Genomic DNA, 26,981 nt, shown 5'->3' on the forward strand with positions numbered 1-26,981 from the left:
TCCTTGAATGCCTCCCACTGTTTCAACACAGATTTACCCACAAGAGCTGTTTCCAGTCCACTATGGCCAAATCATTCCTTAACTTAGTAAAATTAGCTTTTCCCCAATTTGGAACTTTTATCCCAGGCCTATTCTTGTCCTTATCCATAACAAACCTGAATCTGACTGAAGTATGGTCACTGGCGTCCAAATGCTCCTCCACTAGTACCCCTTCAACTTGCCCAGCTTCAGTCCCGAAACTAAATCCAAGACAGCCCCGTCTTGCATGGGGCTTGCTACATACTGACTAAAAAAGTTCTCTTGAAAGCAATTCAAGAATTCTGCAACCTCTATACCCTTCACACTAAATTTGTCCCAATCATTTTATATTTAATAATGCATCATAACAACAGGGATTTATAACACACAAAATGAAAGGAACAAACACCTGATCAAATTTAGTACAAAATGGATATGTGTAAATGATAACTCTTCCATGTATATATGTGCAAATAATTAGCCTCTCTGATACTGTACTTGCTCGGTCTGAATTTGATTTTATGTCAGTTATATATTTATCCAAAGTTTCCTCTGGATTCACTTTCTCATAATTACACCCTGAATGAGGCAGCTAATTCGAAATGTTTAAAACATTTTTGCTGTAAACTAGTACAAAGTGCATGTTGCCTAACTTAAAATTGTATCATGTCTTATTCATATTGTTTATTGTAGTTGAAACTGCTTTATATTGCTTACATAATGATTGAAACCCCACTGAGGAATATCAGCAATGATTGCTGCCATCTAGAATTACAAAACAATGCACAAGAGAAAGAAGTTAAATAGACACACAGTTGTATAAAGGATGAAGAAGAGTTACATGGAAAATGAATATGAAATTAAAACAGGAAGTGCTGGAAATTCACAGCACATCAATCAGCATGAGAAAGAGAAATGTGGCTTGTTGCTTCGGGAATACCCTTCAATATCTTTCTAGATAGAACCAATAGTATTGAAGGTTATTGCCGAAACAATCAGTTCCCTTTAAATACATGTCCAAGTGTCTGTTAAAAGTTCCCATGGAATCTGATTCCACTACCCACTAAGGTCTAGATCTTAAGAAACCTCTGTGTGAAAAATATTCTGCTCTTGATCTTTAGCAAATTATTTAAATCGATGATCTCTGGTTACCTAGCCACTTGCCACAGGAAACACATTCTCCCTACTTGCTCCATCAAAATCCCTCATAATTCTGAATACATCTTTTAGGACTCCTCTTAACCTTCATTGCTCTAAGGAGAATATTCCCAGCATCTCCAATTTCTCTACATAACTGAAATCCCTCATCCCTGTTATCATCCTGGGAAACATCCTCTGTAACCTCGCCAAGGCTTTGGCATCCTTTCTAAAGTTGGTGCCCAGAATTGTACACATTACTCCAGCTGAGGCCTAACCAGTGATTTGTAAAAGTTTAGCATGACTTTCTTGCTTTGGATTCAAGTTACAAAGCTAACTATCGCTTCCCCTTACTTAGCCACCTCATCAACTTTCGCTGCCACCTTTAAAGACTTGTGAATGTGCATCCCCAGGTCCCTCTGCTTCTTCACCTCCACAAAATAGTATCATTTAGATTATACTGACTCGCCTTGCTGTTCTCCCCAAAGTGCATCACTTCACAACTATCCACATTAAATTGCATCTTCCATGTGTCTTCCCATTACACCAGTCTGCCTCTGTCCTCCTGAATCTGCTACTATACTACTCACTATTTACTACCTTACCAAGTTTTGTATCATTCCCAAACTTCAAAATTGTACTCCTTGTAGAAGAAAAGCAATGGTCCTAATATTGAACACTGGGGGACCCCATGCATACTTCCCTACACTCAGAAAAATCATCCATTCACCATTGCTCTCTGCTTCCTCCTGCTCAGCCAACGATGTACCCAAGTTGCCACTGTCCTTTTATATCAAGTGCTTTTATTTTGTGAATAATGCTGTTATGTGGCACTTGATCAAATGCCTTTTGAAAGTCCATGGGGCTAGAGATTTGCCTCATGCTCTAAACGTTATATGTCGCACGTGATATTCAGTTCCACTGACTGGATCCAGCACTGCTTTAGTCCTCGTTGGGCCACAAACATACTGATTAATAAGGTTTTCCTATATATATTTGAGGAATTCTTCACCCTCCTTGCCCATTACTCTGTTCCCCCAGCCCTCCGCCCCCCCCCCCCACGCCCCCCACACACCCCAGTCGATATTAGGTTAATTGAAGTCCCCTACTATTACTGCTCTATTATTTTTATATTTCTCTGTAATTTAGCTACAGATTTTCTCCTCTACCTCATTCTCATTGTTTGGGAGTCTACACGAATCACCCAGGGAAGTAACAGCTCCCTTTCTGTTCCTTAACTCTAAGCAAATAGATTCAATCTTTCAAACCTCGAGTATATTGTCCCTCTGTCGACCTGTAATATTATCCTTGATCAATACTGCCAAAACTCCTCCTGTAATTTTTTTTTCTTCCCTATCCCTCTTGAATACATTGTAGGCAGAAATTTTTAATTCCCATTCCTGTCCATGTTTAAGCCAGGTCTTTGTTATAGCCGTTATATCATAACACCCATTTGGCAACTTTCGCCTGTAGCTCGTCAACCTTATTTGTAACACTCCTCGCGCTAACACACATGCATTCCAACACTATGTTAGTCGGCTTTGCATTTTTCCTCCATTTATTTCCTGTTCTTTCTACACTATTCTTTGTTCTGTTACTGTTCGTCCCACCTAGCAATCATTTTGAAGGAAACTGAAAAAATAAGCTCGTATATGTATACTCATACTATTTTCACCTCTTTATATGCATACCTGTATATATATTTATATATATATATATGGAGAAATGTAACATGATATATTTTTCTGTGATATGACTATACCTGACTTATTGCAAAGGTCAGTTTATAGAAGAAGCAAGAAAGACCTGGCATTTATATAATTTCTTACACAACCTCAGAACATGATAATGTGATTTGCAGCCAATAAAGTACTTTTAAAGTGTTTGGAAACGCGGCAGCCAAATTGCACACAACAAGGTCCCACAAACAGTAATGAGATAATGACCAGATAATTAATTGGTCGGGGATAAATATTGGACAGAACACAAGGACAAATCACCTTCAGAAAAGTGCCATGGGATCACCCAAAGTCTGAACAAAGACAGCGACCTGAGAAGTTTCCGATATAAAACGTTTCCGTATTTTAGGATCTTAACAAATATATAAAATATTATTGTATTAATTGCGATTTTAAGTCCCGGGACCTGAGGAACAGCTGATGTGACATTTAGAGAACAATCTCCCTGTATTTAATATCGAAGACTATTTCTTGTACCCTCGTTGATGAGAGGCAACGCCACCTTTTAATTAAGCAGAAAGTGAAAGGTTTCAAATGACAAAATCACTTTGGAAAGGAATGAAACGTTTCCCTGAAAAGCAACTGCGGTTAGAATCAAAATCGATTAATTTTTTGTAACGTCAAAGGAATATCCTGGTGTGCCCCTTAAAATGGGCACACCTCGCCCAGAAAGAATATTCCTTTCAATCTAACAATGAAGCAGAGCAGCTCGTGCAGATATTGTTGTCGGAGCTGAACCCCGATACAGCCGGTTTGTGAAGTTCCAGATCGCTGCTTTTCCCGGTGTTGGTGAAGATGTTTTTTCCGAGTGTCGGGAGACTCTGGATTTTGTTCCTCTTGTTGCCCGGGACCCTGAGCCAGGACTGCCAGAGGCTGCGGTTACTTGAAGAGATTAATAATGAGGCTCTCCTCGCCCTGCGTGAAATGGTGAGTTTATTCGGTGACCCGGCGATTAGACTAACCAATCTTAACCACCAGTTTCTCGGGATAATTTCCTGTCGGGGAACGGCTGAGATTGAATCGGTTTTATTACAAAATGCATCAACCGATATGGAATATTTCATTGGTGGAATTCACATTGATGTATTAAAATAACGAAGAAATTGTGCAGAAACCGTTTAACATTTTGTATAAAGAATGATTGATTCCTTTAGACGGTTAGTTAAATATACGAGAGCTAAAATCTTTGAACAAATTGTTCAATGACAATGAATGATTACAGCCGTTTTCGGGGAAACATTTCTGAGAGTAAGTAGCGATTGTGAAGCATGTGCCCGGAGCCGGTTCTGACAGTTACTCTCTCCTGTTGCAGGGAAAGCCCTTTCCACTACAGTGTCTATCAGAAAGAGCATCACTCAGCAACAATTCCCTGAACCTGCACCAGCTCAGCAACAGGGTACAGGTGAGTGCACATTGTACACTGTGTAATCATTCCGCTAATGTGGCCAGGAGCAATTACCGTGTGGAAAATATATCCACATTAACAAAATAAAACGGACGTAAATCATTTTTAAAGTGAGCGCATTACTTTATTCATTTTAATAAGGCTAAAAATTTAGTGTTAGGCAACACTCTGCGGAAAGATTTGTCTACTTGAACGAATGAGTTAGTCTGCTCAGAAAAATGGGATAACTAACCTACAGCGGAATGTGGTAGGAACCAATTAGTTGTTAACACAGTATTATTACCTGCAACAATCTCCATGCTGTGGTTTTAAATTCAGTCACTTTAAATATTTGCATCTACAGATGACCATTCAATTACGATATAGCTGATTGCGGTGATTGGCTGTGAATTTTGTCCTATCACGAGCTGGATAAATGGGAACAAATCCCCTCTGATGACATTGTGTGTGTTTTGCACAGAGCCAGGACAGGATCCAGATTGTTCATCAAACACTGCGTCACCTCACCAAGATCTACAGCATGAACCTGGGCTCAGTCACATGGGCCCGGGACAAGGTGGAAACCTTCCGTCTGCTCCTGGATGGGCAGCTCGGGGAGCTGAAAGAATGTGTCCGGAAACCGGGCTCAGACTCCAGGCCGAGGAGATTCTCCTCCATTAACAAATACTTTAAGAAACTGAGAATGTTTCTCGAACAGAAGGTGGGACAATTGATTATTTAACTGTGTGATTACTGATGTGTCGCTCATTTCACCCCATTTAATTCTGTTCATTCTCTAAAAAATTTTCCTGAATATTTCTCTTTTTCAGACATTCAGTGACTGCGCATGGGAAATAGTCCGCGTTGAGACCAGGGCCCGTTTACAACAGATTCGTACCATAATGGGGAAAATTAGAAGAGATAAACATTTACATGTTTAGTAGAGATTGGTATTGGTGATTATTTATTTTAAAATGTTTGTATGTTATGTTAAGTGTTGCTCTGTTGTTCAATCAACCGCATAAACCAGCAAAAAAAAGCCTAGAGGAACCTAAAGATAGGGACTGCGAACATTGATTTACTTTTTACATTGTTTTGTTTCAAGGGAAAAAATATTTATTATAACATTATTCATGGCAAAATACATTGATTGAAAATATTTATTTTGTATTGAAGATACTTGGTGCACGACAGATATGCTCATTGCGTATGTATCTGTCGATATATATATATATATATAAAGCACATACAGTTGTATAATTTGATAAGACATGTTTATTCAAAGCAGTTTCGTACGAAATTACAGTGAAACCATAAATATTTTGTACGTTCATTACTTTTATGAAGTGCCTTTTATTTTAGAACAATGTTTGTGTCTTTGGTCTGTTTATGTGCGATGAAAGGGCAGAAAAATGGAAGTTGACATTAAATACAGAAATGTGGAAAACTATAAAATTCCATCCCGAAAACTCTTCAACACTTCAACTCGTCTCATGTCTTCCTAATTTATTGACATTTATAGTTCTGATGTCTTCATGTAATTAAATATTGTAGTTAAATAAAATGCGTAAAATGAAAATCAAAAGACGTGTTAATTTATTGGTATTTATTAAGAGTTGGGAATAGACAATGTTTTTCTAAACTGGAAACTTTTTATACTGGATGAAAACATGTTGGTGTAAATAAAACGTTTTCAATATTACACTTTTACTGGAGTGATATTTCTTTCTCGTTTGTTTCTGTCAGTTTTCCACACTATAAATTCTCTGGATTGCCACAGCTACTGCCTGTTACTGGGACTCCCTCTCCGCTCTCCTCTCTCCACTGCCCGCTTGTTCCTGACCAGTCAAAACTCTGAATCCTTTTTTACCCAATTTTGGGCCCAATTTTCCATCTCCTAGACAGTACCACTGTTTTACTTTTCTGCTACCCAACTGAGTATTCTCACTTCACGCCATTGTCTCCAGTGCAAGATTGTGAAGGCACAAAACAACACGCTCATGGACAAAGGCTGCAACCATATCATAACAGCTGACTTATCAAAATAGAATTACAAATGTTGAGCAATTTTCAATGGTAAAAGATGGGGAAAAAAACGTAATCAGAACTTGTGATTACCTTCAGTGAGATTTGTGGCTTAAAGATTAGTTATTCTACCTTGATCTTTTACATGATAGTTTACATGGGCCAGTTAACCGACACTGTTGCTGTATTTGCAAATCCTACACCTTAAACTTTCCACGACCCATTCACCAACCTACCACGCCCAACAACAGCCCGACATCGTTACCTTTACTTTTTCTGAGCCAGTGTGCAGTTTGTGAAATCAGACGGTCAAGTTCACACGGGCAAGACCTATTGTAAATGTTGGTACTGGACTTTACAATGGGAGAAAGTTAGGTCAAATAGTGTGACACAAACGTGACATCAGGAAGTCAGTCTGTGCAGAAGGAAATGTGCAAGGCTCTAAGATTATTATTTACTATAGATTAATGTGTTGTTGCAATTACTTACTATTTCCCTTTATGTTTACGACCAGTGTTTACCATATAGTGTAATAAAATAATTGAATCATGCAGCAGACAATGAGGCCGTGCGGTGCATCATGTCTGTACTGGCTCTTTGAAACAGCTATCCAATTAATCCCCTTCCCCTGCCTCTTCCCCAGAGCCCAGCAAATTCCCCCTTCAAGTATTTCTCCAATTCCCTTTTGATAATTATTATTGCCTCTGCTTACGCCATCTTTTCAGGCCGTGCATTCCAGATCAGATCAAGAATAAATATCTGATCATCACACCTCTGGATAAGACCATAATAAATAGGAGCAGGTGTAGGCCATCCGGACCCTGAGCCTGCTCCACCATTCAACAAGCTCAGAGCTGATATTCTACCTCAACCCCACTGTCCAGCCCTATCCCCAGCGCCCTTAATTCCCTTAGTGTCCAACAATATAGGAAGATAAGAACTAGAAGCAGGAGTAGGAGAAACAGGAGCAGGAGTAATTATCTTAAATCTGTGCAGTCCGGATACTGACCCTTCTGCCACAGGAAGCAGCATCTCCTTATTTACCTAGAAAAACTATTTTCCCTCAATCTCCCTAATCTGTGTTTCGCCTGCGTTCTATACTTTTAAAAATCATTCTTATTACATTCTTCATCATAGATTACAATTATAGGCATATTTTGAAATGTTACTTTTATTCTGACCTCTCCCGCTCACCTTTGACCCCCAGCCTCGGATGTTCAGTGAAATATGCCCAAACTAAAAGATTTGATGAACAGATTCTCACCAACACATGATCTCTGTAAATTGCTGCAATCTGATAGTTTAACTGAAGCGACAATAACTGGCTGCCGCTGTCTACACCTAGAGCTCCTGGGATCTCAGTCCCAGAGCCACTCGACGGGAGTTTTTGTTCGCGGTTACAGCTGAGAGTGATTTTGTGACATTCCCTGTGTAACCGGGGAAATCCCGGATATCCCAAACCTTTCCCAGCTCTCTCTCCCCCTCTCAGTTTGAGCCGGTCTGTTTACAAACAATCCTCACTTTCCGAAATGACGAAACTCGTCACTTTCCCTGAGACACTTTCGCTTTCGCTCCAATGGAACAAGGCTCATTTCCAGAGAGAAACTGACACGGACACTTTCCCGGGAGAGAGACAAAAAAAACGGTGAAAGAAAAGGCATCGGGATCATGTTCGGACTCAGAGTCGAAGCGGATTCAATATTCTTTAAAACAAAATCTCAAAATGACTCCAGGAAACAGCCCAGAAATGAGAAACAACTTCGACTTAAAGAGCAGAGTCTCGGACAGGGGACTCCGGGCGGTGACAGCGGGCATCAAGCGGTGCCCTGGGCTGTGAGCCGGGCTCTCTGCAATGTCCAAGCTGCGAAGTGTGAACAGTCCCAGCGCGATGTGAACACACCGGGGAGAGAGCGGGTTTAAAATGGAGCCGCTATGTCTGGAGCCGGATGTCAGCACTAAAATCCGCGGCCCCGGGATTCCCGCTGTCCGTGTCACTGTAATCCGGATTATAAGATACTGCCCCCCAACACATGTCCACACTCCCCCAATACAGAGCCTCCCTCTGCACCACCTTAGTGCCCCGGGGACCCGAATCCACACAACACGGAGCTGGAGCCCAGCGCTGGTTGGGATCTTCTCTCGGGGATTTTCCAGTCGCTGCTTCAGGAATCTCAAGCTTTCGGATTCCTCACCTTAGACAGGAACCGCACAAACTTTTGCTCTCCTGCCGCTCTTCCAAAACTCCTGCAGCCCGATTTCACTTTTGGAATGTAATGCCACCGATTAAAACTGCCAGCATGGCAGTGCCCGCTCCCAGCTGTATCCAGCCGCACTCCCACATAACTCGGCAACACAGGCGGCCGCTCCCGGATCACAAGCCGCTGCATTTCTACTTCCAGACTTTCATTCGGTGACAAGAACCGTTTCGGGAGCTGAACCCGGATCCGCTCGGCTTCTGATCCTTCAGATCGGTGCTTTACCCTGAGTCGGTTGAGCATGGCTTTGGCGAGTGTTTGGAGATGTTGCATTGCGTTGGTCTTGTTGCTCGGGACCCTGAGTCTGGGCTGTGAGAGGCTGCAGTTACAGCAAGTTCTCAACACTCGCACTCTGAGCAAACTGAATGAAATGGTGAGTTTAACCTGCATCCCGAGCCGGATCCGAACCACATAGGGGCTGTTTGTTGTGAAAAGTCAGATGTGGGGAGATAGTTTGGGGTTTTATAACGTTATCAAATTAAAAGTCACTGATGCTCCAGTATTGCTCTATCTCGGGTTGTCAGTACCAGCGATTATCTTCTGTCTCAGGGCGGTCGCATCTCCTGACAGTGTGTAAGAGAGACTCTCGCTGAAAACCAAGCCCTTGAATCTGGTGAAACTTTCGGAGGGATTGCCGGTGAGTGTTGTTTTATTTTATTCAAACTTGAATTTTATCGAAAGTATGAGTAAGTTCAACATCCTGGCCAGAACTTTAATCAGGAAATTAAAATCCACAGTTGGCCACCCATTGATGTGAACATGGAAGGAGAACTATCTCACTCTCTCCAACTATGTCACTCTCTCTAACTATCTAATTCGTAAACTCGCTCATTTACTGTCACTGTCATTCTCTCTAATTATTTAATTCACTCAAACTATCTCACTCACTCTAACTATCAAACTCCCTCTAACTATCCCAATCTCACTACCTCACTCTATCTCACTCCCATTAATTATCTTATTCCATCTAATCATCTCACGCCTCTCGTCACTTAACCCAGCATAATCTGCTTGCTCCCATAACAAACTGCTTCCCAGTCACTGTCTCACTTCCTCTTATCATTTCACCACCTCCAGCTCACTCAATGTAACCCATCTCACGCCTTCATTTCACGCCCTCTAATTATCTGACTAACTGAAATCTTCTCAACACCTCTAATCATCTTGTACCTGATGTCTATCTTAATCCCTGTAACCAACTGCCTCCCTCTAACCTTCTCACTCCGGAGCTATGGTGATAATTGTGAGGTTTGCCCCATCCCGGGCTAGTTAAATCATAGAGTCATGTAATGATCCCGCACAAAGGGCGGTCATTATGCCCATCGCGCCTATGTGACCTTATTGCAGCAGCTTTCCAATTAATCCCACTAACCTGCTCACTCCTCAGAGCCATGTACATATTTCCCATTCAACTATTAAATCAAAGAAGCATATAATGATCCAGCACAATATGAGGCCATGCGGCCCATCGTTCCTGTGACAGTTCTTTGAAAGAGCTATAACAGTTACCCCACACCCCTGCTGTTTCCCAATAACCCTGCACAGTTTTCCCATTGAATTATTTATCCAAATTCGTTTTGAAAATTATTGAATGTGCTTCCACCAGCCTTTCAGACAGTTTATTGCAGATCTAACTAATCGCTGTGTAAAGAAACTATCCGTCATCACACCTCCAATTCTTTTGCCAATTACCAACTATGCCCTCTTGTTACTAATTCTTCTCCCACTAGAAGCAGTTTTCTTTATTTAGCCTATCACTCATCATCATCGGCAGCCCCTCGAACGAGGATGACTTGCTTCCACATGTGTGCACAGATGTTTCAATGAAGAACCCGATGTTCCAGTCCTGAACTCCAATTGAAGGGGTGGAAGAGGATTGTGCGTGGATTTTTTAACGTGTGATGACCGTTGCACATCAGCCACCACACGGGCTTGACAGAGCCTTTATCTAGTGACAATGGTTAACCAGGATGACTGAAGACCTGCTCTGCTGCACGGACCTAGTGCGCACACATATCGTAGTGTGGGCTGGCCAGTGCTGCCCCTGGGCCTCGGCTTTTCTGGGCCCTGTACCCTCATTTGCCGCACCTCCGCCACTTCTCACTGCTCCTGTGCCACGATCTCTCGCCGCTCCTCTGCCACAAACATTAACTGCACTTCCGTTACGATCTCAGCATTCCTCCGCCATGATCTCTCGCCACTCCTCTTGCCACAAACATTCGCCGCACCTCCGCCACGATCTCTCACCGTTCCTTCATTACGATCTCTCACCGCTTCTCTGTCACAAAAACATTTGCAGCACCTCCGCCACAATCTCTCATGGTTCATCCACCCCTACCTTCCCGCTCCTCCAGTGTACCTGCGCCCCGCCGATGTTCCTGCCCACCATATCACTATTCAACCGTCATCAACTCTCTCCGTTACTGCATCAAAGAACTCAATCAAGTTAATCAAACATAATTTGCCTTTAACGAATACGTTCTACCTGTCATCTATTAGCCAATTTTCTCAAATTGAGAATTAATTATGGATTGATTTATTGTCTCGAATACATATCCGATTCCCCAGTGTTAAACTGACGGGGCTGTATTTGCTGGGTTTTTGAAGTCTCGTTTTAAACCCTATAGCTTTAATCGTCCAGGGAGAAGTAGATTTGCAGCCCCTTCCTTTCCCTCGAGGGATTGTGCCTAGAGTGCATCCAAACTATGCCCACCATGAAGGCCTCCCATTGCTGATTTAAAGATTTACCTGCAAATCTTTGATTAAAATCCACATGGGCCAGAACCTCTTTCTGGGTTCTGAAATTAGCCTCCTCCAGTTTAATATTTTCACCTGTCATTGTTGCTGGTCCTTTCCCGTAAATACTCTAAACCTAAATGGGAACAGGTCCGTTCTAATGACATTCTATTTTGCACAGAGCCAGGACAGGATCCAGATTGTCCATCAAACACTGCGTCACCTCACGAAGATCTACAGCATGAACCTGGGCTTAGTCGCATGGCCCCGGGATAAGGTGGAAACCTTCCGTCTTCTCCTGGATGGGCAGCTCGGGGAACTGGAAGAATGTATCCGGAAACCGGGCTCAGTCTCCAGGCCAAGGAGAAACGCCTCCATTCACAAATACTTTAAGAAACTGAGAAAGTTTCTCAAACAGAAGGTGGGACAATTGATATTTGACTGTGTGATTACTGACATGTAGCTCATTTCACCCCATTTAAATCTGTTCATTCTCCAATGGATTTTCATGAATATTTCTCTTTTGCAGAGATTCAGTTACTGCGCCTGGGAAATAATCCGGGCTGAGACGAGGGCCCGTTTACAGCAGATCCTTTTCATCACGGCAAAAATCAGAAGAGAAATTCAAGATTTTCCATAGAGGTGTTTAATTATGACAACCATAATTATTTATCTTAAAATTATTGAATTTTATAAAATAGTTACATTCCAAAGACATGTTTAGTACAGACTGGGAATGATTAATATTTATTTAAATTATCTTCTACTTATAAAAGAATCATTATATTTTTACAGACATTATATTGCATTGCAGCTAAGTGACTGATGTAGAACAAGAAATATCTTGATCTTGTTCAATATTTAATAATTTATTTTAATTTATTGATATTTATTACTGAGTATATTTTCCTGTGACGAAATGTTAAATGTTTCACTGGGGCGAGTCTGAGGAAAATGCTGTATCTGTCCCGTCCTTTATGGACTGGCAGCTGCTACAATGAAAAGTTTCATCTCAGGTTTGCTCTGTTGGGCACTTTATTCCACTTGCTGGTTTTCCAGTGTCAGCTCTGTGTACTGGCCCACCCGGATCATACTACTGTTACTCTTCATCTCACCTGAACTGAGTCAGTTTTATTGTCCTGATATCTTCATACAATAAAATGCTACAGTTTTTACACAAAATGCTATTTATTTCTCATGCCTATAAATGCATTTGGTGTTGCCATTTTTATTATAAACACATTTGATTCTCTCGCCCAATCAAATGCTCAAGCTCACAATCTACTGATTCCATCATTCAGCAGCATTAATGCGTCCCTTCTGTAACTCAATATCTCTGATTGTTTTAGAGAGTGGGAGGGGGGAGATGGGGGGTGGCAAGTTGCCGAGAGATGGTGGGAGTTGTTTGGAGCAGATGTTATCTTAGACCCTAATAGGGGCTCTAAGCAAGTAAACACAAACCCTTACCCCTTACCCATTCCCAAACCTGCGAGTCCAACGAGCTCGGGCCATTCTGGCCTACCGAAGACTTCCTACCACATCACCCATCGACGACCTCCGACGGCCTCCGGTGAGTCCCAAGAGTTCGGGCCATACGGGCCTACCGCAGGCTCCCATCACATCACCCATTGACATCCCCTGGCGACCTCCGACAACCTCCGACGTCTCCCGGCGACATCCAGCGACCTCCGACATCCCCCGTCGACCTCTGACGACCTCCGATGTCCCTCGGTGATCTCCGGCGACCTCCCACGTCCAACGCCGACCTCCAACGACCTCCGGCGACTTCCAGCGTCCTCCGGCGAACTCAGACGCCCTCAGACGAACTCCGAAGGCGACGTCCTCATCCTGGACCAGACTATTGGGCCTCCAACAACCACTATATGGGGAGATAGTTTGGAGTTTTATAACTGTATCAAATTAAAAGTCACTGGTTCTCCAGTATTGCTGTGTCTCAGGTTGTCAGTAACAGCGATTATTTTCTGTCTCAGGGTGGTCGCATCCCCCGACAGTGTGTAAGAGAGAGGCTCTCGCTGAAAACCAAGCCCTTGAATCTGGTGAAACTTTCGGAGGGATTATAGGTGAGTGTTGTTTTATTTTATTCAAACTCGAGTTTTATCGAAAGTATGAATATGTTCAACATCCGGGCTAGAACTTTAATCAGGGAATTTGATTCCAGTGTTGGCCGCCCATTGATGTGAAGATGGGAGGAGAACATTTCATTCGCTCTTTGTCACTCTCTCTATCTAAATCTCGCCAACTCTCTCATTCTCTTCAACTATGTCACTCTCTCGATCTCATTCATTAACTCGCTGATTTAGTTTCACTGTCACTCTCTCTAACTCAAACTATCTCTCTCACTCTAACTATCAAGCTCCCTCTAACTATCTCAATCTCACTACCTCACTTACTATCTCACTCCTTTTAACAATCTTATTCCATCTAATCATCTCACACCCAGTATATTCACTTAATCCAGTAAAATCTGCTTGCTCCCATAGCAAACTGCTTCCCAGTCACTGTCTCACCACCTCTATCTCATTCATTGTAACCATCTCACTCCTTCATTTCACGCCCTCTAATTGTCTGACTCACTGAAATCTTCTCAACACATCTAATCATCTTGTACCTGGTGTCTATCTTAATCCCTGTAACCATCTGCCTCCCTCTAACCTTCTCACTCCGGAGCTATGGTGATAATTGTGAGGTTTGCCCGATCCTGGGCTGGTTCAATCATGGAGTCATGTAATGATACCACACAGAGGGCGGCCATTATGACGATCGTGCCTATGTGGCCTCATTGCAACAGCTTTCCAATTAACCCCACGAGCCTGCCCACTCCCCACAGCCGTGTACATATTTCCTTTTCAGCTATTAAATTATAGAAACATATAATCATCCAGCACAATAGGAGGCCATACGGTCCATCGTTGCTGTGCCAGTTCTTTGAAAGCGCTATAAAATTCATCCTATACCCCTGCTGTTTCCCAATAGCCCTGCACAGTTTTCCCTTTAAATTATTTATCCAACTTCTTTTTGAACGTTATTATTGAATCTGCTTCCACCAGTCTTTCAGACAGTTTATTGCAGAACTAACAAATCGCTGTGTAAAGAAACTATCCGTCATCACACCTCCAATTATTTTGCCAATTACCATCCGTGCCTCTTGTTACTGATTCTTCTGCCACTTGAAGCACTGCTCTTTATTTAGACTATCACGATTCTACCGTCAACTACTCTCTCCATTACTTCATCAAAGAACTCAATCAAGTTAATCAACATGATTTGTCTTTAACAAATCCCTGCTAGCTGTCATTTATTAACCCATATTTCTCAAACTGACAGTTAATTATGTCTTGAATTATTGTCTCAAAAACTCATCCGACCCCCAGCGTTAAGCCAACTGGCCTGTAGTTTCTGGCATTTTGTTGTTTCCTTTTAAACCCTATATTTTTAATCGTCCAGGGAGATCTAGATTTGCATGCCCTTCCTTTCCCCCTCGTGGGATTATATCTCGACTGCATCCAAACTATGTCCACTTTATATGAATATAAGAACATAAGAAATAGGAGCAGGAGTAGGCCATTTGGCCCCTCGAGCCTGCTCCGCCATTTAATAATATCATGGCTGAACTGATCATGGACTCAGCTGTAATTCCCTGCCTGCTCCCGATAACCCTATACTCCCTTATTGCGCAAAAATCTGTCTATCTCCGCCTTAAATACATTCAATGACCCAGCCTCCATAGTTCTCTGTATCAAAGAATTCCATAGATTTGCAACCCTCTGAGAGAAGAAATTTCTCCTTATCTCAGTTTTAAATGGGCGGCCACTTATTCTAAGACTGTGTCCCCTAGTTTTAGTTTCCCCTATGAGTGGAAATATCATCTCTGCATTCACCCGGTCGAGCCCGCTCATTATCTTATTTGTTTCAATAAGTTCACCTCTCATTCTTCTGAACTCCAATTTGTACAGGCCCAACATACTCAACCTATCATCATATGTCAACCCCCTCATCTTCAGAATCAACCTAATGAACCTTCTCTGAACATAGAAACATAGAAACATAGAAAATAGGTGCAGGAGTAGGCCATTCGGCCCTTCGAGCCTGCACCGTCATTCAATGAGTTCATGGTTGAACATGCAACTTCAGTACCCCATTCCTGCTTTCTCGCCATACCCCTTGATCCTCCTAGTAGTAAGGACCTCATCTAACTCCTTTTTGAATATATTTATTGAATTGGCCTCAACAACGTTCTGTGGTAGAGAATTCCACAGGTTCACCACCCTCTGGGTGAAGAAGTTTCTCCTCATCTTGGTCCTAAATGGCTTACCCCTTATCCTTAGACTTTGACCCCTGGTTCTGGACTTCCCCAACATTGGGAACATTCTTCCTGCATCTAACCTGTCTAAACCCGTCAGAATTTTAAATGTTTCTGTGAGATCCCTTCTCATTCTTCTGAACTCCAGTGAATACAAGCCCAGTTGATCCAGTCTTTCTTGATAGGTCAGTCCCGCCATCCAGGGAATCAGTCTGGTGAACCTTCGCTACACTCCCTCAATAGCAAGAATGTCCTTCCTCAAGTTAGGAGACAAAAACTGTACACAATACTCGAGGTATGGCCTCACCAAGGCCCTGTACAACTGTAGTAACACCTCCCTGCCCCTGTACTCAAATCCCCTCGCTATGAAGGCCAACATGCCATTTGCTTTCTTAACCGCCTGCTGTACCTGCATGCCAACCTTCAATGACTGATGTACCATGACACCCAGGTCTCGTTGCACCTCCCCTTTTCCTAATCTGTCACCATTCAGATAAGAGTCTGTCTCTCTGTTTTGTAACCAAAGTGGATAACCTCATAGTTATCCACATTATACTTCATCTGCCATGCATTTGCCCACTTACCTAACCTATCCAAGTCACTCTGCAGCCTCATAGCTTCCTCCTCGCAGCTCACACTGCCACCCAACATAGTGTCATCCGCAAATTTGGAGATACTACGTTTAATCCCCTCGTCTAAATCATTAATGTACAATTAAACAGCCTCCAATGCAAGTATATCCTTCCTTAGATACAGAGACAAAAACTGTACACAGTACTCCAGGTGTGGCCTCACCAATACCCTGTACAGTTGTAGCAGAACTTCTATGCTGTTATGCTTTATCCCCCTTGCAATACCTGCATTACTTGCTGTACCTGCATACTCACTAATTGTTTTTCATGCACAAGGACCACCAGGTCTCTCTGTACTGCAGCACTTTGCAATTTTTCTACATAATTTGCTTTTCTGTTCTTTCTTCGAAAGTGGATCACCTCATATGTTGCCACATTATACACCTTTGCCAAATTTTTGCCCATTCACTGTGCCTATCTATATCCCTTTGCAGATTGTTTGTGTCCTCCATACAATTTGCTTTCCCACCCATCTTTGTATAATCAGCAAACTTAGCTACATTACACTCGGTCCTTTCAGCCAAATCATTAATATAGATTGTAAATAGTTGTGGACTCAGCAACGATCCCTGCGGCATCGTCACTATTTGCCAACCGGAAAACTACCCATTTATCCCGACTCTCTGTTTTCTGTGAGTGAGCCAATCCTCTATCCATGCTAATATATTATCCCCAACCCCAAGAGCTTTTATCTTGTGCAGTAACCTCTTATGTGGCACCTTATCGAATGCCTTCTGGAAATCCAAATACAACACATCTCCTGGTTCCCTCTTATCCACCTTGCTCGTTAAATCTTTAACAAAACCCAGCAAATTTCTCAGAAAGATTTCTCTCTTTGAAGGACTCCCATTGCTGATTTAGCATTTTACCTGTGAATCTTTGAATAAAATCCACATGGGCCAGAACCTCTTTCTGGGTTCTGAAATTTTCCCTCCTCCAGTTGAGTAGTTTCACTTGGGACTGTTGCTTGTCCTTTCCCATAAATACTCTGAACCTATATGGGAACAGATCCGCTCTAATGACATTCTATTTTGCACAGAGCAAGGACAGGATCTAGATTGTCCATCAAACACTGCGTCACCTCACCAAGATCTACTGCATGAACCTGGGCTCAGTCGCATGGCCCCAGGACAAGGTGGAAACTTTCCGTCTTCTCCTGGATGGGCAGCTTGGGGAGCTGGAAGAATGTGTCCGGAAACCGGGCTCAGTCTCCAGGCCGAGGAGAAACGCCTCCATTCACAAATACTTTAAGAAACTGAGAAAGTTTCTCAAACAGAAGGTGGGACAATTGATATTTGACTGTGAATACTGACATGTAGCTCATTTCACCACATTTAAATCTGTTCATTTTTAATGGATTATCCTGAATATTTCTCTTTTGCAGAGGTTCAGTGACTGCGCCTGGGAAATAATCCACGCCGAGACCAGGGCCCATATACGTTTCTTGAAATGGAACAGAAAATGTTTTTTTAATGAATCTGTTTTCATTGATTTTAAATAAATCTACGTCAATAATTTCTGCCTCGCATGCTTTATGAAAACGTATTTATTTCTCCTGCCTGTAAATGCATTTGGTTTTGCCATTTTTATTATAAATACTTTTGATTCTCTCACACACTCAAATGATCAAGCTCCCAATCTACTAATTCTGTCATTCAGCAGCATTAGTTTGGTCTTTCTATTCCTCAATATCTCTGATTGCCACTTCCAACAGGATAAAGAGTGTCAGAGATTGGAGATTTGACTGCCCTGGTCATGGTCATCAGAGACATCCTTTGTCACAGAGACATTCTGCCCATCTTTGTCCTCCTTGACCTCTCTGGTGTGTGCTATATGATCTACAACTCCATCGTTTTTCACCATTTCTCCTCAGTGATTCACCTCTGTGGCACTCTCCTGGCTTGGCCCCGCTTCTACATGACCAATGCACTTCCTAAAATGGCTTCTCTCTCCAGCCAAGTATAGTCACTTTGGGTATCCCTTAAGATACTTGCCCATTCTTTGTCTAAATGCTTCCCTTTGGTAACATCATTCTTTCACGTAGGGTCAACTTCCTTATGTGTGCTGTTGAACTTGGGCTATGGCCCTCCACCGTCGCCCTCAATTCATGGGCCACCACTGTACCATCTGACAGTAAATGAAGGGTGAGCCAGAATTGTTCCCAACTCAGGACCAGCAAAGCCAAAGCCACCCTATTTAAATCACACCAAAAACTCTATACCTGGTCCCAATTTCATCCGCCTCCCTGGCAGCTCACTCAGGCTGAATCCAAACATGTGACTTGTCTGTGATCTATTTGACCCCGAGTTCAACTTCAATCCCAAAATATTATCTCGCACAGGAATGCCTTTAGCATTGCAGCATAATTTCACTCTACTCCTAGCTCTTCTCCCGCCCCCACTCACCATTGTCAATGAAACATGGCAGTCGGAAGATGGGAGTTCATGAGGCGAGTGACCAATAAAGGCCCAACAGTTCGAGGAGAGCAGCGGCAGTCGGGAGGCGGGAGTTCGTGAGGCGAGTGGCCTACAAAGGCCCAACAGTTCGAGGAGAGCAGCAGCAGTTGGGAGGTCAGCCGGTGCAGCTGCGGCTGGGAGAGAAGGCAAAAAGAAATAGAAAGAAATCGAAAGGAGACGTCACAGCCAAGAGGATAAGTGATTGGCTGGTGATTGGTGAGAAGATTTTCTTTTCTTTTCTTTATCAGTAAGTAATGTTTAGCATTATTGTTGCCAAATTAAGATAATCTAAAGGTAAAATCATGGCAGGAGAGCTCGGACACGTGTTATGCTCCTCCCATGCTATGTGGGAAGTCAGGGACGCTTCCAGTGTCCCTGACGACTACATGTGCGGGAAGTGCATCCACCTGCATCTCCTGACAGACCGAATTGAGGCTTTGCCACCCATGGTGCCATGAACTTGGCTGCTGCTGCTCTTCCCTGATGAGTCATCCCCCTCAACAGTAACCAAAGAGGTGTATCTGTTTTGCAGGGTGATGAAATTGGGGCCAGGTATAGAGTTTTTGGTGTGATTTAAATAGGGTGGCTTTGGCTTTGCTGGTCCTGAGTTGGGAACAATTCTGGCTCACCATTCATTTACTGTCAGATGGTACAGTGGTGGCCCATGAATTGAGGGCGATGGTGGAGGGCCATAGCCCAAGTTCAACAGCACACATAAGGAAGTTGACCCTACGTGAAAGAATGATGTTACCAAAGGGAAGCATTTAGACAAAGAAAGGGCAAGTATCTTAAGGGATACCCAAAGTGACTATACTTGGCTGGAGAGAGAAGCCATTTCAGGAAAAACAGTGGGTGAGCTATTGTGATCTGGGATTCAATTGTAAGGGGAATAGATAGGCGTTTCTGCGGCCGCAACCGAGACTCCAGGATGGTATGTTGCCTCCCTGGTGCAAGGATCAAGGATGTCTTGGAGCAGGTGCAGGACATTTTGAAAAGGGAGGGTGAACAGCCAGTTGTCATGATGCATATAGGTACCAACGATGTAGGGAAAAAACGGCATGAGGTCCTATGAGATGAATTTAGGGAGCTAGGAGCTAAATTAAAAAGTAGGATATCAAAAGTAGCAATCTCAGTGCCATGTGCTAGTCAGAGTAGGAATCGCAGGATAGCTCAGATGAATACGTGGCTTGAGCAGTGGTGCAGAAGGGCGGATTCAAATTCCTGGGATATTGGAACGGTCTCTGGGGAAGGTGGGACCTGTACAAAACGGACGGTCTGCACCTGGGCAGGACCAGAACCAATGTCCTTGGGGGAGTGTTTGCTAGTGCTGTTGGGGAGGAGTTAAACTAATATGGCAGGGCGATGGGAATCTATGCAGGGAGACAGAGGGAAGTAGAATGGGGGCAGAAGCAAAAGATTGAAAGAAGAAAAGTAAAATTGAGGGCAGAGAAACCTAAGGCAAAAAGCAAAAAGGGCCACATTACAGCAAAATTCTAAAGGAGCAAAGTGTGTAAGAAAGACAAGCCTGAAGGCTCTCAATACGAGGAGTATTTGGAATAAGGTGGCCGAATTAACTGCGCAGATAGCAGTTAACGGTTATGATGTAATTGGCATCACGGAGACATGGCTTCAGGGTGACCAAGGCTGGGAACTCAACATCCAGGGGTATTCAACATTTAGGATGGATAGACGGAAAGGAAAAGGAGGCGGGGTGGCATTGCTGGTTAAAGAGGAAATTGATGCAATAGTCAGGAAGGACATTAGCTTGGATGATGTGGAATCGGTATGGGTGGAGCTACGGAATACTAAAGGGAAAAAAACGCTAGTGGGAGTTGTGTACAGACCACCAAACATTAGTGGTGAGATTGGGGACAGGACAGCATCAAACAAGAAATAAGGGATGCTGCAATAAAGGTACAGCAGTTATCATGGGTGATATTAACCTACATATTGATTGGGCTAACCAAACTGGTAGCAATGCGGTGGAGGAGCATTTCCTGGAGTGTACTAGGGATGGTTTTCGAGAGCAATATGTGGAGGAACCAACTGGAGAGCTGGCCATCCGAGACTGGGTGATGTGTAATGAGAAAGGACTAATTAGCAATCTTGTTTTGCGAGGCCCCTTGGGGAAGAGTGACCGTAATATGGTAGAATTCTTTATTAAGATGGAAAGTGACACAGTTAATTCAGAAACTAGTGTCCTGAAATTAAGTAAAGGTAGCTTCGATGGTTTGAGGTATGAGTTGGCTAGCATAGACTGGCATATGATATTTAAAGGGTTGAAGGAGGATAGGCAATGGCAAACATTTAAGATCACATGGATGAACTTCAGCAATTGTACATCCCTGTCTGGAGTAAAAATAAAATGGGGAAGATGGCTCAACCATGGCTAACAAGGAAAATTAAGGATAGTTTTAAATCCAAGGAAGATGCATATAAATTGGCCAGAAAAGGTAGCAAATCTGAGGACTGGGAGAAATTTAGAATTCAGCAGGGGAGGACAAAGGGTTTAATTAAGAGGGGGAAAATAGAGCACGAGAGGAAGCTTGCCAGGAACATAAAAGCTGACTGCAAAAGATTCTATAGATATGTGAAGAGAAAAAGATTAGTGAAGACAAACATAGGTCCCTTGCAGTAGGATTGAGGTGAATTTATAGTGGGGAACAAAGAAATGACAGACCAATTGAATAAATACTTTGGTTCTGTCTTCATGAAGGAAGGCACAAATAACCTTCCATAAGTACTAGGGGACTGAGGGTCTAGTGAGAAGTAAGAACTGAAGGATATCCTTATGAGGCGGGAAATTGTGTTAGGGAAATTGATGGGATTGAAGGCCGATAAATCCCCCGGGGCCTGCTAGTCTGCATCCCGGAGTACTTAAGGAAGTGGCCCTAGAAAAAGTGGATGCATTGGTGGTAATTTTCCAACAGTGTATCGATTCTGGATCAGTTCCTATGGACGGGAGGGTAGCTAATGTAACACCACTTTTTAAAAAAGGAGGGAGAGAGAAAACGGGTAATTATAGATCGGTTAGCCTGACATCAGTAGTGGGGAAAATGTTGGAATCAATTATTAAGGATGAAATAGCAGCACATTTGGAAAGCAGTGACAGGATCGGTCCAAGTCAGCATGGATTTATGAAAAGGAAATCATGCTTGACAAACCTTCTGGAATTTTTTTAGGATGTAACTAGTAGAGTGGACAAGGGAGAACCAGTGGATGTGGTGTATTTGGACTCAAAAGGCTTTGCCACACAAATCAGTTGGGAAAGGCTTGACAAGGTCCCACACAGAGATTGGTGTGCATAATGAAGTATGTATTGACGTGAATAGAGAACTAGTTGGCAGACAAGAAAGCAGAGAGTCGGGATGAACGCGTCTTCTTCAGAATGGCAGGCAGTGACTAGTAGTGCCGCTGGGGTCAGTGCTGTGACCCCAGCTCTTTACTATATACATTAATGATTTAGATGAAGGAATTGAGTGTAGTATCTCCAAGTTTGCAGATGACACTAAACTGGATGGCGGTGTGAGCTGTGAGGAGGATGCTAAGAGGCTACAGGGTGACTTGGACAGGTAGGTGAGTGGGCAAATGCATGGCAGATGCAATATAAATTGGACAAATGTGAGGTTATCCACTTTGGGAGCAAAAACATGAAGGCTGAATATTACTTGAATGGCGGCAGATTAGGAAAGGGGGAGGAGCAATGAGACCTGGGTGTCATGGTACATCAGTCATTGAAAGTTGGCATGCAGGTACTGCAGGCAGTGAAGAAGGCAAATGATATGTTGGCCTTCATAGCTAGGGGATTTGAGTATAGGAACTGGGAGGTCTTACTGTAGTTCTACAGGGTCTTGGTGAGGGCGCACCTGCAATATTGTGTTCAGTTTTGGTCTCCTGATCTGAGGAAGGACATTCTTGCTATTGAGAGAATGCAGACTGATTCCCGGGATGGCTGATCTGACATATGTAGAGAGACTGGATCAACTGGGTCTTTTTACATTGGAGTTTAGAAAGATGAGAGGGGATCTCATAGAAACATATAAGATTCTGACGGGAATGAACAGGTTAGATGCGGGAAGAATGTTCCCGATGTTGGGGAAATCTAGAACCAGGGGACACAGTCTTAGGATAAGGGGTAGGCCATTTAGGACTGAGATGAGGAGAAACCTCTTCACTCAGAGAGTTGTTAACCTGTGGAATTCCCTGACACAGAGGGTTGTTGATGCCAGTTCATCGGATATATTCAAGAGAAAGTTAGATATGGCCCTTACAGCTAAAATGATCAAGGGGTATGGAGAGAAAGCAGGAAAGGCGTACTGAGGGAATGATCAGCCATGATCTTATTGAATGGTGATGCAGGCCAGAATGGCTGAACGGCCTACTCGTCCACCTACTTTCTATGTTTCTATCAATAGTTGAATTTCAAATTCAGATGGAGGGTGAGAAAATTGGATCTCAAACCAGCCTAATAAGTTTAAATAAAGGAGAATATGAAGGTATGAGGGCAGAGTTGGATAAAGTGGACTGGGAAATTAGATTATTGAGTAGGACGATAGATGAACAATGGCATACATTTAAGGAGCTATTTCACAACTCTCAAGAAAAATATATTCCAGTGAGGAGAAAGGGGTGTAAAAGAAAAGATAGCCATCCATGGCTAACTAAATAAATAAAGGATGGTATCCAATGTAAAACAAGGGCATACAAAGTGGCCAAAACTAGTAGGAGGACAGAATATTGGGAAACTTTTAAAAGCCAGCAAAGAATGACTTAAAAAATTAGGAAGATAGACTATGAAAGTAAACTAGCACGAAATACTAAAAACAGATAACAAGAGTTCCTGTAGAAACATAAAAATGAAGAGTGACTAAAGTAAATGTTGGTTGCTTCGAGGACGAGATGGGGAATTAGTAATCATCATCATCATAGGCAGTCCCTCGGAATTGTGGAAGACTTGCTTCCACTCTTAAAATGAGTCCTTCGGTGGCTGAACAGTCTAATATGAGAACCACAGTCCTTGTCACAGGTGGGACAGATAGTCATTGAGGGAAAGGGTGGGTGGTACTGGTTTGCCACACAATCTTTTGCTGCCTGCACTTGATTTCTGCATGCTCTCGGTGAAGTAACTCGAGGTGCTCAGCACTCTCCCAGATGCACTTCCTCCACGTAGGGCGTTCTTTAGCCAGGGACTCCCAGGTGTCAGTGGGGATGTTGCACTTTTTCAGAGAGGCTTTGAGGGTGTCCCTGTAACATTTCCTCTGCCCACCTTTGGCTCGTTTGCTGTGAAGGAGTTCCACGTGGAGCGCTTGCTTTGGGAGTCTCGTGTCTGGCATGCGAACTATGTAGCTTGCCCAGCGGAGCTGATCAAGTGTGGTCAGTATTTCAATGCTGGGGATGTTGGCTTGGTTGAGCACGCTAATGTTGGTGCATCTGTCCTCCCAGGGGATTTATAGGATCTTGCGGAGACATCGTTGGTGGTATTTCTCCAGCGACTTGAGGTGTCTACTGTACATGGTCCATGTCTCTCAGCCATACAGGAGGGTGGGTATTACTACAGCCCTGTAGAACATGAGCTTGGTGGCAGCTTTGGGGGCCTGGTCTTCGAACACTCTTTTCCTCAGGTGGCACTGGCGCACTGGAGGCAGTGTTGAATCTCATCATCAACGTCTGCACTTGTTGTAAGAGGATCCCGAGCTATGGGAAATGGTCCACCTTGTCCAAGGCCGCGCTATTGATGTTGATGACTGGGGGCTGGGGCCCGCTCGAAGGAGCACTTCGAAGATCTCCTCAATTGAGACTCTGCCTTTGACTCGAGTGTTCTCAGCTCCATCCCGCAGCATGCTATCCACCACCACCTCAGTAAAACCCCAACACTGCATAAGGTAGAAAAAGCCATAAGACAGCTTAAGAACAACAAGGCTATGGGAGCGGAAGGAATCTGAAGTACTGAAGTATGGCGGAGAAGGAATCTGAGGCACTGAAGTATGGCAGAGAGGCATTACTGCCGCACATACATGATCTCATCTCTCTCATCTGGAGGGAGGAGAGCATGCTGGGAGATCTCAGAGATGCAGTGATCGTGACCATCTTTTAAAAAACCGACAATTCTGACTGCGGCAACTACAGAGGAATCTTCCTGTTATCAGCCTCAGGGAAAGTCATCGATAGAGTTCTCCTCAACCATCTTCTCCCTGTGGCTGAAGAGCTCCTCCCGGAGTCAAAGTGTGAATTTCATCTCCTACGGGGCAAAACGGACATGATTTTTGCAGCGCAGGAAAAATGCAGGAAACAGCACCAGCCTTTATACATGGCCTTCTTCAACGGTACAAAGGCCTTTGACACTGTCAACCGCGAGGATCTATAGAGCGTCCTCCTCCATTTCGGATGCCTCCAAAGTTCGCCACCATCCTCCGCCTGCTCCACGATGACATGCAGGTCATGATCTTTACCAAGAGATTAGTAATGGAGAACATTGAGATGGCAGAAACTCTGAACAAATATTTTGTATCAGTCTTTAAGGTAGAGGACACAAAAAATATCCTAATAGTGGATAGTTAGGGGGCTATAGGAGGTGAGTAACTTAACACAATTACAATCACTAAGGATGTGGTACTCAGTAAGATAATGGGACTAAAGGTGGATAAATCCTTTCGACCTGATGGCTTGCATGCTAGAGTCTTAAGAGAAGTAGCGGCAGGGATAGTGGATGCATTGGTTGTAATTTAGCAAAATTCCCTGGATTCTGGGGAGGTTCCAGCAGATTGGAAAACTGCAAATGTAATGCCCATATTTAAAAAAGGAGGCAGACAAAAAGCAGGAATCTATAAACCAGTTAGCCTAACATCTGTGTTTGGGAAAATGTTGGGATCCATTATTAAAGAAGCAGTAGGAGGACATTTGGAAAAGCATAATTCGGTCAGCATGGATTTATGAAGGGGAAGTCATGTTTGACAAATTTGCTGGAATTCTTTGAGGATGTAATGAACAGGGTGGATAAAGGGAAACTAGTGATGTGGTGTATTTGGACTTCCGGAAGGCATTTGACAAGGTGCCACATAAAAGGTTACTGCACAAGATAAAGTTCACAGGGTTGGGAGTAATATATTAGCGTGGATCGAGGATTGGCTAAATACCAGAAAACAGAGAGTCGTGATAAATGGTTCATTCTCGGGCTGGCAATCAGTAATAAGTGAGGTGCCACAGGTATCGTTGCTAGGACCCCAATTATTTACAATCTATATTAATGACTTGGAAGAAGGGACTGAGTATAACATAGGGACACAAAAAATCTGCGAAAGGAAATAGACAGGTTAAGTGAGTGGGCAAAAATTTGGCAGATGGAGTATAATGTTGGAAAGTGTGAGGTCATGCACTTTGGCAGAAAAAAAATCAAAGAGCAAATTATTATTTAAATGAAGAAAAACTGCAAAGTGCTGCAGTACAACGGGACCTGGGGGTACTTGTGCATGAAACACAAAAGATTAGTATGCAGGTACAGCAAATGATCAGGAAGGCCAATGGAATCTTGGCCTTTTTGCAAAGGGAATGGAGTATAAAAGCAGGGAAGTCTTGCTACCATTATACAGGGTATTGATGAGGCCATACCTGGAATACTGCGTCCAGTTTTTTGCTTTCCATATTTACGAAAGGATATACCTGCTTTGGAGGCAATTCAGAGAAGGTTCACTAGGTTGATTGCGGAGATGAGGAGGTTGACTTATGAGGAAAGGTTGAGGAGGTTGGGCCTCTACTCATTGGAATTCAGAAGAATGAGAGGTGATCTTATCGAAACATAAGATTATGAGGGGGCTTGACAAAGTGGATGCAGAGAAGATGTTTCCACTGATAGGAGAGACTAGACCTCGAGGGCATAATCTTAAAATAAGGTGCCGTCCATTTAAATCTGAGATGAGGAGGGATTTCTTCTCTCAGAGGGTTATAAACCTGTGGAGTTGGCTGCCTCAGAGAGCTGTGGAAGCCGGGACATTGAATAATTTTAAGACAGAGATAGACAGCTTCTTCACAGATAATGGATTAAGGGGTTATGGGGAGTGGACAGGGAAGTGGAACTGAGTCCATGATCGGATCAGCAATGAGTGTATTAAATGGCGGAGCAGGCTCGAGGGACCGTATGGCTTACTCCTGCTCCTATTTCTCATGTTCTTATGTTATAAACCTTCATCTACTCTTTCATCAACTCCAGCCCTGAAATGTCCAAAGACATTTTTGTCAGCCCCATAAACTCCACTCAGCATAAACTCTGACTCATCCAAAACGT

The 26,981-nt window shown here is 43.2% G+C and overlaps 2 protein-coding genes and 1 pseudogene across 2 annotated transcripts; 2 read left to right on the forward strand and 1 right to left on the reverse strand.

Annotated features, from left to right (window-relative positions):
* The window catches only part of LOC139233525 (interferon tau-like), a 117,421-nt pseudogene that overhangs the window by 83,031 nt on the left and 7,409 nt on the right, over nucleotides 1–26,981 (reverse strand).
* On the forward strand, nucleotides 3,690–5,219 carry LOC139234000 (interferon alpha-21-like). The gene is made up of 4 exons (XM_070864784.1): nucleotides 3,690–3,821; nucleotides 4,207–4,296; nucleotides 4,760–4,999; nucleotides 5,109–5,219. The coding sequence occupies exons 1-4, from the start codon at nucleotides 3,690–3,692 to the stop codon at nucleotides 5,217–5,219; spliced, it is 573 nt and encodes a 190-aa protein (XP_070720885.1).
* On the forward strand, nucleotides 8,800–11,934 carry LOC139234001 (interferon alpha-G-like). Its single transcript, XM_070864785.1, is given in 5 exon segments — nucleotides 8,800–8,931; nucleotides 9,108–9,136; nucleotides 9,138–9,195; nucleotides 11,476–11,715; nucleotides 11,824–11,934. Coding segments are annotated over 5 exon segments (570 nt in total).

Source organism: Pristiophorus japonicus, chromosome 21, assembly GCF_044704955.1.
Source record: "Pristiophorus japonicus isolate sPriJap1 chromosome 21, sPriJap1.hap1, whole genome shotgun sequence".
Taxonomy (NCBI): Eukaryota; Metazoa; Chordata; class Chondrichthyes; family Pristiophoridae; genus Pristiophorus; species Pristiophorus japonicus.